The sequence below is a fragment of the Macaca nemestrina genome, chromosome 10 (assembly GCF_043159975.1).
Source record: "Macaca nemestrina isolate mMacNem1 chromosome 10, mMacNem.hap1, whole genome shotgun sequence".
Lineage (NCBI taxonomy): Eukaryota > Metazoa > Chordata > Mammalia > Primates > Cercopithecidae > Macaca > Macaca nemestrina.
The window spans coordinates 132660619-132674072 of record NC_092134.1 but is presented as its reverse complement, the minus strand read 5'-3'; the positions used below and the strand labels follow the sequence as shown (position 1 = coordinate 132674072).

Here is a 13454-nt window from a genome sequence, read left to right as displayed (position 1 = left end):
AGTGAAAAATCAGAGTCAGAAATCATTACCACTTAGAAGGACATGGGGCAAGAAGGTGTATGATATTCACTAAAGAAATTACTACTGATGCTTTTTTCAGTGTAGAAAACTATTAGGGTGAAATTGCTAGAAATATATTTTTCCTTATAAGTATTCTTTCACAAGGTATTTCTGAAATATCAGATGGGATACATGGGAGAGAGATCTTAACTCAAATTCAATTAGTAAGCATGATTTCAGGCACAACATGGACAAAATTGCCTACATGTCTAGCTCTCTGCCCTCTCACATTGGTAAATGATTTCTTTGTCTCAACTACACAGCCATTCCAAATGGAAATATCTGTTTTTGACATCCAAATTGTTTATTTCAGATGTCAAAAAATAAGTGGAATAAAATCTAATGCTCTAATCTTATTCCCCAGAGAACAACAGTTTTGCAAACTTCCATACAGTACACAGAATTTAAGTCATTAAATTCTGTTCACTCCACTGGTAATTCCATTTTCAGTATAGCAACCACTGACAATGCCTAAAGAGCATTTTACAATTCCTGCTGAGATTCTCTAAGAATGAAGCAATACTGTCTCAACTTCAAAACTGTTCCTTCCCCACAAAACCCATAGAACTGTCTCCAAATGATCTTGTTTTTCCAGCTTCCACTCACATCAAATTATGCTATGTCTAGGATACATGGAATTTCCACCTTTGACAAAGACTCCTCTCTTTTCAGAGAGTGAGGGATCACAAAGTAGTTCCCAAGTTCTACAACTTCTGTAAGACTTTTAGGACAGTCTGAGCAGGAAAACTGAAAATTTGTTCTCTGACGTCTCACGTGTGCACCATGAAATTAATGAATGTTTTTCCCTAACTAGACAATTTTCTCTACTTTAGTAGGTCTAGGAGTAGCAGGGAGGCCATATCCTCCTCAAATGAGCGCCTATAATATAATGCCTTTAAATAATGAACAAAGTTCAGGGCCAGTCCCTGAAACGGTGCGAAGCTATTTTCCTGAGACTTGGATCTGGGAGTTGGTGGCAGTGGAGTAAGTAACTTTACTTTCCTCCATTTGCTGAAGGGGAGGGAATGTGGTTCCTCCAACATTTTCAATTCTAAGATAATCTTTCTGAAAGGTTCTGAATAATTATCTTAACCTCTTTTTAGGATAGACCTAAGTAAAATGCTGCAATTGTATAGGCTTATTAATATAATCGTCTCAGTGCTGAGCAATTCTAAAATAATTATTCCTGATACTGTCAAATAGTAGACATGAGAACTATAATATTCAGTTCTATATGTACTGCTTAATGTCATTCAGGGAGCCTTCTGTAAATATCAGGGCTGGAGCAGGCACATAAACAAATCAGGCTACATTAATCCAGTGGTCTCATTGGTCATGATTCTTAAAAATGCTTATTTATGGGATTACACACTAGCAAGGGAAGTTAAGGACCAAAATGAATCACAATTCAAATATTTTTATTCCAAGTACAGACATGTGGGATGTGATCATTTGTTGATAAGAGGGAGAGGTACCATTTAGTGGCTTTTGTTTTCCCAGCTCAGATCCCAGGACATAATCTAGTGTTCACACGCATGCACACACCCATATACCCTTAAGTGGATTCAGTTCTTGACATTAGCTTTATGCATATCGATTCTCACTTGAGGAAAGGTGGCTCACATTCATTATTTGTATTCTTCACTTGTCCTCCACCCCAGCTCATCAGGTGTGGCTGAGGTAGGAGTAACAGTCCCTGACACCATCACCGAGTGGAAGGCAGGAGCCTTCTGCCTGTCTGAAGACGCTGGACTTGGTATCTCTTCCACTGCCTCCCTCCGAGCCTTCCAGCCCTTCTTTGTGGAGCTCACAATGCCCTACTCTGTGATCCGTGGAGAGGCCTTCACACTCAAGGCCACGGTCCTAAACTACCTTCCCAAATGCATCCGGGTAAGGAAAATGAGGGTGAACAGGAAAGGTGGGTAGAACAAAAGATTCCTTTGATCAGTCAGCTCCTGATTCTGTTCCTGAGACTAAGGATAATTCAAGGAATTGTGTGTTAGCACTGTGAATAATTAGTGCTATGCAAAGCAGGACATGATCAGAGAGATAATACAATGCTATGTGTGCTATGGGTGCTTAAACCGTGGCTCTCTAAGCCACACCTTGCTTTTTTATTTTTTAGCGCGTGCAGAATTCTTTGCTACAAGTTAGATTTTATGCCAGGAACATTCTTGAAGCTGACACACAACTCAGCTTTCTCAATTCCACCAGTGTCATTCTCCAACCCCTCATCTTGAAATCTCCACAATATATAATTTTAATTTATCTTATAGCACGTATCTCTTTGTACATTATGTAATAGTGGTTGTATATAGATCATCTTTCTTGTAACACAATATCCTCAAGATCGGGAGCCTCTCATATACCATTCCCCGTGTTTTATGTCTTCTATGGAGTAGACATGTAATATATGTTCTAAGAAATAGGAGAAGAGAGGGAGGAAGAAACAGTCAGAAAATCTACATAGCAGCAGATAGTACTCCCGAGGGCAATATACAATCACTGCTTTTCCCTTTCATCTGCTACTGCCAAGTCTGCATGTCTGCAATCTACCCTAACGCAAATGCCAGATCCTCCTAATACATAACCAGCCTTGATTTGTATCATTGCCATTTCCATGCTTCTTAAAGCATGGATGAATCTATATGACATCCATTTTTCTTACAAATCCCAATTTACTGCAGCATCTCACCCTTGGCCCCAATTCTATGTGTTCACATCTTTCCATATTCTCATCATTTCTGTCTCTGCCTCACATGGGCTAATAGGTCAGTGTGCAGCTGAAAGCCTCTCCAGCCTTCCTAGCTTCCCAAAACACAAAGGGAGAAGAATCCTATTGTATCTGTGGAAATGAGCGGCAAACCTTGTCTTGGACAGTGACTCCTAAAACTCTGGGTGAGTGACAGTACCCAAAAGGGCCTATCAATCAACAAGGATGGTGGCTGTCTGAGCACTTTTTTCATCATATTCTCTGTTTTATTTGCCATAGATATAATTCTATAAAGTTAATATTTTTTCCTATTTCTGTCCACAATGACCTCCTCCCACTGTTCTCACCCAAGCTAGTCCCCATAATCACTACTCTTGGACATTGGCTACTCAGTGTACATTAACCTTGTGGGTTTTTTTTTTTTTTTTAACCATTATTTTCTATTCTGGCCAATTGTAAGTTTAAGGTGTAGTTCTTAAAGGTGGTTGGACTATCAAAATGGATACTCATGTTTTCAATATTCCTTGTTTTAGGGAATGTGAACTTCTCAGTGAGTGCAGAGGCAATGCAGTCCCTAGAACTCTGTGGAAATGAGGTTGCTGAGGTCCCTGAGATTAAAAGAAAAGACACAGTCATCAAAACCCTGTTGGTGGAGGTAACATATTTTTGGGAGTCCCTAACAACTGTAAGAATGCAACACTGGGCGGTCACTCTTAAGACAACAAAGAACCATTAATATCATGCTCACATAATACATCCTGTAAGACTAATGGAATTTCCTATCCTAAAAGCATTGCAGCAGACATTGCCAGCTATTGTAAATCTTTTTTCACAAACTATTTGAGTGCAATTTCTTGATCTCCACCTCTTTCCTAAGATTCACATCTCTCTCATGCCCATTACCTTTGATTCACTGCCCTTATTATCTCTTCCCATTTTCTTTCTACCACCTTCCTTTGTTCTTCACTGTTTTATGGATTTGTAATAATTTAATAACAAGTAGGATGTTATGTTCTCACTTATAAGTGGGAGCTGAATGATGCAAACACATGGACACATGGAGGGAAGCAACACATATGGGGCCTGTCTGAGGGTGGGAGTGAGAGGAGGGAGAGCATCAGGAAGAAGAGCTAGTGGATGCTGGGCTTAATACCTAGGTGAGGAGATGATCTGTGCAACAAACCACCGTGGCACACGTTTACTTATGTAACAAACCTGCACATCCTGCACATGTCCCCTTGAACTTAAAATAAAATTTGGGGAAAAAAAGAGTAGAATGGTAAACATCATTCACGTAAACCCGACCCATCAAAGAAAGGAATCTATGGTTATTCTCTTGTCACCGGGATGTTTCTATCTTTTCTCCTTTTCTTTCTTTTCATCCAAGGCTGAAGGTATTGAGCAAGAAAAGACTTTCAATTCCATGACCTGTGCCTCAGGTAAGAGTCCAGCCTCATAATCACAGTGGGATCAAAGCCACAGAGGGGTATAAACCTCAATGCATATTCATACATATTATCTCCCAGTTTTCAGCATGTTCCATTAAAGGCAGCATAATACTAAATATTTCTTTATGTACGTTTTACAGACGAAGACATTGAGCCCAAGAGAGCAAGTTAATGTGACTCAGGTGGTACAGACAGGACTAATACCTGGACTTTCTTGGTTTACACGTAGTTATTTTACCTGAATAGCCCAGTGGCTGCTCACTGACAAGCCCAGCTGCAGAAGCCTAGAGTGTCCCAGGACGAGGTAGAAAGAGAGCAGGGTTGGCCGGGCATGGTGACTCACATCTGCAATCCCAGCACTTTGGGAGGCTGAGGCGGGAGGATCACTTGAGGTCAGGGGTTTGAGACCAGCCTGGCCAATATGGTGAAACCCTGTCTCTACTAAAAGTACAAAAATTAGCCAGGCCTGGTGGCGGGTGCCTGTAGTTCCAGCTACGTGGGGGGCTAAGGCACGAGAATAGCTTGAACCTGGGAGGCAGAGGTTGTAGTGAGCCGAGATCGCACCACTGCACTCCAACCTGGGTGACAGAGTGAGACTCTGTCTCAAACAAACAAACAAACAACAACAACAACAAAAACTAAACAGAGCAGGGTCATGATCAGTTTGAATCCCAAGAGATAGTCTCTAAAACAGCTGCTGACAAAACATATAGCATTTTCTACCCATCTCACTACAAATGTGTGTTTTCCGTGTCAGAAAATAATTTACATTTAACTTCATCATATCATTGAGAACTAGTTCTAGCTTTTATACAGCACTGCCGCATTATTAGTTCTATGTCCAGAGTGTATACAACACTGTATTTGTCATTTGAGAAGGGCTAATTTAAGATATATTCATGTTATATTCATGTTATCTATTTACAAACATGGGAATCCATTCCAATATTATATAGAGTAAGGGAGGCAGTAAAATAACTTGTATTATTATGAGTATAAGTCTTAATATTGCGACGAAAGAGAGCGATAGTTCCCCCACGAAGTCTTAGACTTCTTTTAGAAAGCTACTGAGCACAGCAATGCAAAACATAGTTAAGTGAGGAGAGGAAGGACTCTGGAAGTCACACAGTGCCAAAAGCAATTAGACTGTTAAAGGTAATCTCATCATTAAATCAAATTCTTATTCCTAGAACCCAGAGTTCCTCAAGGAGATATAATAACATTACTGCTCACTCTAATAATAAAATAACCACAATAATAATAATTGCTCACATTCATTGAAATTCAATATGTTGCAGATCCTGTTCTGAATGTTTTACATGTATTTTTTCCTCAAATCATCACAATTTACCCAAGGTCACAAAGCGGGGCCAGTACCGTATCCAGGCAGTGTGGCTCTGAAGCTCTTGCTACATTATAATCGCTAAGTTGTATTGTAATCGTAGATGTCCTCCTTTAACATGGGCTGTCTGTTTCTAAAGGTGCTGATGTGTCTGAGCGGCTGTCCTTGAAGCTCCCATCAAATGTGGTCAAAGAATCTGCCAGAGCTTCTTTCTCAGTTCTGGGTGAGTCACCTTCCATTTAGTAAACCTGGGCCAAAGGAGTTGCCACTGTACATCTTATCTATGTATTTGTATTTGAATTATCAAGTTCTTGATAGCTGCTATTCTTGTTAGGATCCTGGAAATCACACTCTGTATGTATAACTTATCTCTTACCTAAATGATAGACTCTGAACTTAAAAGCCATTTTTGTGAATAATGTTGGCTGCTTATGAACTGAAATTATTCTGACATCTAATCTTTCACATTCCCCAGGTGACATACTAGGTTCTGCTATGCAAAATATACAAAATCTCCTCCAGATGCCCTATGGCTGTGGAGAACAAAACATGGTTCTGTTTGCTCCTAACATCTATGTCTTGAACTATCTGAATGAAACCCAGCAGCTGACACAGGAGATCAAGGCCAAGGCCATTGGCTATCTCATCAGTGGTATGTGAGACAGAAAAATTTACTTTGTTACTCTAATGAAACTTTTCCCAATGAGGCTTCAGTTATATCATCAAATATTAACCCACGATGACCATTTTTATGAAAACAGCAATCTTCCCACACTCTAACAGGATGTTGTGTTCTGATATATCCATAACATTCACAAAACTATGGCAGATCACAGGACGTCATAAAATGTCCGTGGCTCCTGGATGCATCAGCCTGCACATATGGATGGCCTGCCTTTCTTTAATGCTTCATGAACCATCTGTAGCCTTCCATTTCAGGTTACCAGAGACAGCTGAACTACAAACACCAAGACGGCTCCTACAGCACCTTTGGGGAAAAATATGGCAGGAACCAGGGCAACACTTGGTAAGAAAGAAAATATATTCTGAGTTTCAACTGTGAGTTCAAAACATGCATATATAGATTCCCTGTCTTCGTCCATTTTCTGTTGCTTATAGCAGACTACCTGAAATTAGGAAATTTATGTAGAAAAAGAAATGTATTTCTCACAGCTGTGAAGGCTGGTAAGTCTGAAGTCTAGGGGCCGCGTCTAGTTGAGAGTCTTCTTGCTGGTGTGGACTCTGAAGAGTCCCACGGTGATGCAGGGCATCATATGACAAGAGGATTGGATGTGCTCAGTCAGGTCTCTCCTTCTCTTCTTTTACTTTCTTTGTTTTACTTTGTAGAGACTGGGCTAGCATCTCCTCCTCTTCTTATGAAGCCCCCAGTGCAACTCTCATGATAGCCCTTTAATCTAGGAATGCATTCATTCCATTCATTACAGCAGAACCTTCTTGATCCAATCACCTCTTAAAGGCTCCACCTCTCAATACTACCACATTGGGGATTAAGTTTTAACATGACTTTTGGTGGAGAAACCATTTCTAAACCATAATGCTACCGTATTTAATTATTATAGCTACTCTGCAAAGTGAGAGTTATTAGCTTCATTTTACAGAGGAGAAAACTAATATTCAGTGTGGATAAACAAATGTGTCAGGAGCAAACATGTCATAAGTGGCAAAATTGAGAACACTTTTAGGTTGACTTTTTTAATCCAAAATACCCAGACCCTCTTCCTTCTCATGTTGCTAAGACAACATTATAAGTCTGTAACTTGCCCCCTTAAATTGTTGCTCAGCACTAAGAGGTGTTAGAAAAATTCTAGAAAAGACCACAACGTGGTAGTAAGGTATGACGGAGCACACCTTACTACCGTCATACCTTACTACCTTCTACTAGATGATATCCTTTCTCTCTCTCTCTGGAGTTTTGCCACACAGGCAAACACAGGGGAAAAAAAAGTGGAGGGGCAGGATGATGGAGGGAAATAGTTACTGAAGCAGAACATTAGAAGTTAGTTGATTAGAGTTAAAACTACAGAAAGTAAGCTAAGAAATCTATGAAAGGAAATAAATGCATAAAGCCCACAGTGTAAAAGCAAATGCCTTACTTAGTTAATCAACCAAGAAAACTAGAAGGAGCTTGAATCTCGAAAGTGGCCTAGAAATGCTTTAGGAAGCAAGGACAAGTTGGTAATGGATTGAACAACATGTGGCAGCAAAAAAAAAAAAAAAAAAGAAAGAAAGAAAAGAAAAAGAAAAAAAGAAATTTCCAAGTTAAAAGAAAAAGTCTCCAAACTCTCAGTAATAGCTGATTGACTTTCTTGGGGGCGCACTGTGATGGGGGAACCTATGTGTACAAAACAGAGCAGTAAAGCGCTCAATGAAAACAGCCTCAGCACTGCATTTTTCCTCCCGCTAGGCTCACAGCTTTTGTACTGAAGACTTTTGCCCAGGCTCGATCCTACATCTTCATTGATGAAGCACACATTACCCAGTCTCTCATGTGGCTCTCCCAGATGCAGAAGGACAATGGCTGTTTCAGGAGCTCTGGGTCACTGCTCAACAACGCCATAAAGGTAAACTGTTCCATGAACTTCTGACTCTATGACACATCAATATAACATCCCCCAGGGGTGAGGGGAGGAAGGAGGCATGAGGAAATTGCAAAGATGAAGTCCTGGATAATGTGGGAAGGCATCAGGGAAAGAGTATTAAACCTTCTACAGAGAAGGAAGAAACTGGGCCAGATGCAGTGGATCACACCTAGAATCACAGCACTTTCAGGCCAAGGCAGGTGGATCACTTGAGCCCAGGAATTCAAGACTAGCCTGGGCAACACAGCAAGATCCAGTCTCTACAAAAACACATTTTACAAAATTAGCCAGGCATGGTGGCCTGTGTCTGTAGTTGCAGCTACTTGAGAAGCTGAGGCAGGAGAATTGCTTGAGCCTAAGAGCTTGAGGCTGCCATGAGGTGTGATAGTGCCACTGCACTCCAGCCTGAGCTACAGAGCAAGACCCTGTCGAGAGAGAGAGAGAGAGAAAGATAAAAATGGTATACTTTGAATGGTGGCGTTACCTTACCTGATAGAAACAGATACTGAGGAGGGTTTCCATCCAACAGAAGAGAATATACTAACACTTGGCATTGGAATTAATCGAATCAATGTTGTATTCACAGGGAGGTGTAGAAGATGAAGTGACCCTCTCCGCCTATGTTACTATTGCCCTTCTGGAAATTCCTCTCCCAGTCACTGTAGGTACCAGCTTAATCTGATTCCCTGCCATGAAAACTGTAGACCTGCTGTCTGGAATGCCACCCTGCTAAGGGCTGAGTCTCAAGTCTCTTTTGGTTCAATGATGAGGCATTTCTCAGACGGATAAGCTCTTTGGTTGATGCATTCAGAGGGATTTACACTTGTCCAGTAATGCCCTTAGACTATGTATCAAAGCCAATCCTAAAAACAGGTTCTCTAGTCTTATTCCTTAGAATTGAACTATAAAGTGAAGAGATCGAAATATTTTTCTATTTAAATTTGATGAATATCTAGCTGTCTGCCTATCTGTCTGAAATCCATTAATAACATCTGACTGTCAATATCCAGCTCTCGACTTGCAGACCCTCTATTCACCCTAGTTTGACACAACCACCTTTTTGCCTTTACAGCACTCTATTGTTCGCAATGCCCTATTCTGCCTGGAGTCAGCCTGGAATGTAGCAAAGGAGGGGACCCATGGGAGCCATGTCTACACCAAGGCATTGCTGGCCTATGCTTTTTCCCTAGTGGGAAACCAAGATCAGAGTAGAGAAATACTGAACTCACTTGATAAGGAAGCTGTGAAAGAAGGTGAGAGCTCTTATAAGTGGGAGCTGAACAATGAGAACACATAGACACAGGGAGGGGGACAACACACACTGGGGCCTGTCTGGGAGGTGCAGAGAGGGAGAACAGAGAGGATAAATAACTAATGCATGCAGGACCTAATAACTAGGTGATGGTTGAGAGGTGCAGCAAACCACCATGGCACACCTATGTAACAAACATGCACATCCTGCACATGTACCACAGAACTTAAAATTAAATTAAATTAAATTTTAAAATAAATAAATAAATAAATAAATAAATAATAAAAGTTTTTTTTAAGTGTGCAAAAAAAGGTGAAAGCAAACAGCAAATGGTACGAAATTTCCATTTCCATTTACACTGCTTCTACAAAAAGAGGAGAAATATATTCCTGCTGAAATCCACAAGTTTCATCTGTAATTCTTTAGCCAAGTCATGCCTTGTGAGATCAGAGCACCTCTTATAAAACTATCTTCTCTGGGATTGCATATGTTATACAGAACGGAACATAATAGACGTAATGCTGCTGATAAAATGTGGAATTTTATTTCTACTTGCTAAAACCAATATAATAGACAAATATATTCATTTTCTCATGATTTCTGCCTACTTACTTGAATGAAAAGAAGTACAACAGCTCTTGCATACCCCCTAAACCCCCCACCCAACGCCATCCTGGCTGCACCATGCTCGCTCGCTTCATGCTCCAGGCTCCTGCTAAGCTAGCACTGCTGTAGTCTCCTTTCAGCTACCATCGTAATTATCTACCAGGATCTCATCAGCCACGCTGACATGTTCTCTGACATTTACAAGATCCAGAGATGGAGGAAGGACTGTGCCTGGAGGTGGAGGGGAAGATGGTCAGTAGGACAGAGGGTGACATTGATGACTCGCTTATTGGTGGAAATGCCTTCACTGAGGTTTCCCAAGGCGAAGGTACTGGAAGCAGAGTAATCACCAGTGTTGATATTGTCAAGAACAATCACATGCAGGAACCAACTTCACAAAAGAAGCCTACAAGAAGAACATCAAAGCTGACATAAAATCAAAGACAAACTTAAAGAACAGAGACCAGAAGGAGTTAAACCTTTTATGACAGGAGCTACAGAACAAATCAAGCACACTCTTGCTAATCTCAAAAACTACCAATTCTTCACTTGATTTTAGCCAAAAGGTCAAGAAGCAATAAAATCTACCAGTTCTTTATTAGTGAAAACAGTAACTCATATAGCATGGTGCCTCTGCTGGACTACCGTGAGGGTGGTGTGACTCCATAGATGATTTTCAATGGTTTAGAAATGGAAAAATGTTAACAAATTTGGCAGTTACTTTGGATGTATCACCTGTCATCATAACTGGCTTCTGCTTGTCATCCACACAACACCAGGACTTAAACAAGTGGAACTGATGTCATCTTGAGATCTTCATTTGTTTTGACCATGATTTATTTGGAGCAGAGGCATTGTTTTTAAGGAAAAAATGTCATAAAGATTGTCTAAAAATAAAATGCATTCAAACTCGTTTGAAAGAGTGTTATATAGTTTAGTACATATTTAAATTCAATCTGTCTTGTAGTGTTCTTGGAGAAACTAGAGTCTGGTTGTAGACCACTATTAGAAAGAATACGACTGCCATGAGATAACTTCTACAGTGGAAACTATATCTGAGGCTGGAGTACAAAAACAACAAGAATCAAAAGTTTTAATTCTGAGTTGAATTAACGGGAAAGAACATGCTTATAGCAGTGCCAACATTTGAAGTGGGGCCTTATACATTTCATCACCTACAATGGAAGTAGTTAACTCTGGAAGAGGTTACCGAAAGAACAAAAAGGGACCGATGTGGTTGAGGAGAAAAAAAAAAGAAAGAAAAGAGATACAACAAAAAGAAAGAAAACTCAGTAACATTTTCAAAGTATTTTTATCTCTATTTGCCAGAGAGAGCATCACAAAAGTCATTTTAGGTTTTATATTCTAGTCTATACTGCAATTCTCAGGAAATATCACAAACAATGAAAGAACTCTGTCTACCACTTTTCCCTTCCATCAGTCCAACTAAAATAACATTTGAGAGATTGGTGAGTATGCTCTATGCTTCTTCCTCCATCAACCTACCCTACCGTCATCCCACAGGACGAAGTTCAGCATAAAAGTGTGAGTTAGTGAGTTTTAGGAGTTTATGACAGAGAAGAACTTGCTTCTCCTGTATTATTTTCAGCTCCATGTATTATGAATGTGCATTCTCTTATTTACCAGTTATAATTACTTATTTATGAGTTGCAATTATCTCCTTTTTCTTACCCTTAAGACAACCTCGTCCATTGGGAGAGACCTCAGAAACCCAAGGCACCAGTGGGGCATTTTTACCAACCCCAGGCTCCCTCTGCTGAGGTAGAGATGACATCCTATGTGCTCCTCGCTTATCTCACGGCCCAGCCAGCCCCCACCTCAGGGGACCTGACCTCTGCAACTAACATTGTGAAGTGGATCATGAAGCAGCAGAACTCTCAGGGCGGTTTCTCCTCCACCCAGGTCAGTGGTTCCCAAAGACTCTTCTGCTCCAAGTTCACTTGGCAATTGGGAGGCTTAAAAGTAGAGCAGTTAATAGAAAAGAGAAGGCAATTATTAAATCATAGAATAAGTATCTAGGAATATTTGAGGACCATGGGAATTTAAAGGAAAGACTTAAGACATCCTCCACAACCATTTTCACTAAGCCCTATGTTAATATGTTAGCAACATGGAGACTTACGAGGAGCATCTTTACCCTCTAAAGCCGTGCTATGGTCATTGGACACATTCTAGACCAGAGTTTTTCAGCATCGACACTATTGACATTCGGAGCCACATCATTGTTGTAAAAGGAGCTATCCTCAGCCTTATAAAATGTTCAATAGCATCCCTGGCCTCTCCCCATCAGATGCCAGCAGCACCCCACTTCCAGTTGAAACAAGAAAAAATTTCCTCCAGTTGGGAATCAATGTTCCAGACATCTTCAGAATCTAACAAGAAATCCTCTAAGATGTATCCCCCCAAAATTGTGTAATTAAAAGCACAGTGACTAAGTAGAATCCACTTTGATCTTTTCAGAATGAGAAGTTCCATTTCAACTACTCCAAGGAACTCAGCCTCTTCACTCCTTTCTACCTTCCCTGAGAGTGCTCTTCTTACTTTCTCTTTAAGTTGATCTTTTTTAAGCTGAAGCTCTTGAAAATTTATTTTTCTAGCATAATTCTAAAAATATTTTATCGAGAGTATAAATGATTGTATTAAACATCCAGAGTGTCTGGCTTTTCCCTCTTACTTGTCTTCTTTCAACAGTTAGGATCTACATAGTGAAACTTTTGTTTTTCAGAGAGATTAGGTAGGGGAAATAAAAACAAACTAGATGAAGGTAAAAAGAAACTCAAGAAAGTGCAACTTGTCTCGTACCATTTTTATGTACAGTATCCCTCTTCCATCTAACTGGTCATCAATCATCTACTTAAAAATGGTCACTATTTTTGTCTTAACTTCTTAGTTTTAGACCTTTTCTTTGAAGGACATATCCAAAAGGACTATCAATGAAAATAAATTGTGAAATTAATAAACATTATTAGCCTTTTATTTCATTTGGAGAAACTGCAGCATGATTTTGATAATGCCTGAAAGGCAGAGAAAAAGGAAAGGCAGTTAGTGAAGATCTACTTTAGGGGTAAAAAGTCAGCTTCCCTCATGGCAGGTTAACACAGACTTTGGAGGAAAACCCCAGACACCAAAAATTTACTCTTTGGGGCGGTTGTCCTCTCATCTCTTCCAGGACACAGTGGTGGCTCTCCATGCCCTGTCCAGGTATGGAGCAGCCACTTTCACCAGAACTGAGAAAACTGCACGAGTCACCATTCAGGATTCACGGACCTTTTCCACAAATTTCCAAGTAGACAACGGCAACCTCCTGTTATTGCAGCAGATCTCATTACCAGAGCTCCCTGGAGAATACGTTATAACAGTAACTGGAGAAAGATGTGTGTATCTTCAGGTGAGGCTCCAAGGTTATATGGGT

At 40.3% G+C, this 13454-nt stretch overlaps 1 protein-coding gene and 1 pseudogene across 2 annotated transcripts in view; both read left to right on the top strand.

Annotated features, from left to right (window-relative positions):
* LOC105499889 (pregnancy zone protein) overlaps positions 1 to 13454 on the top strand; it is a 59124-nt gene that overhangs the window by 41412 nt on the left and 4258 nt on the right. Inside the window, exons 18-30 of one of the 2 annotated variants that reach the window (XM_024787100.2) lie at positions 897 to 1044; positions 1722 to 1950; positions 2832 to 2958; positions 3307 to 3428; positions 4161 to 4212; positions 5703 to 5786; positions 6039 to 6215; positions 6503 to 6590; positions 7989 to 8145; positions 8750 to 8824; positions 9236 to 9416; positions 11721 to 11944; positions 13212 to 13430. In XM_024787100.2, the coding sequence (XP_024642868.2) occupies positions 897 to 1044; positions 1722 to 1950; positions 2832 to 2958; positions 3307 to 3428; positions 4161 to 4212; positions 5703 to 5786; positions 6039 to 6215; positions 6503 to 6590; positions 7989 to 8145; positions 8750 to 8824; positions 9236 to 9416; positions 11721 to 11944; positions 13212 to 13430 (1883 nt within the window). Of the gene's footprint in view, positions 1 to 893; positions 1045 to 1721; positions 1951 to 2831; positions 2959 to 3306; positions 3429 to 4160; positions 4213 to 5702; positions 5787 to 6038; positions 6216 to 6502; positions 6591 to 7988; positions 8146 to 8749; positions 8825 to 9235; positions 9417 to 11720; positions 11945 to 13211; positions 13431 to 13454 lie in introns of both variants that reach the window. The other variant, XM_011772740.3, reaches the window with a different exon arrangement.
* LOC105499888 (translationally-controlled tumor protein-like) lies at positions 9591 to 11714 on the top strand (annotated as a pseudogene).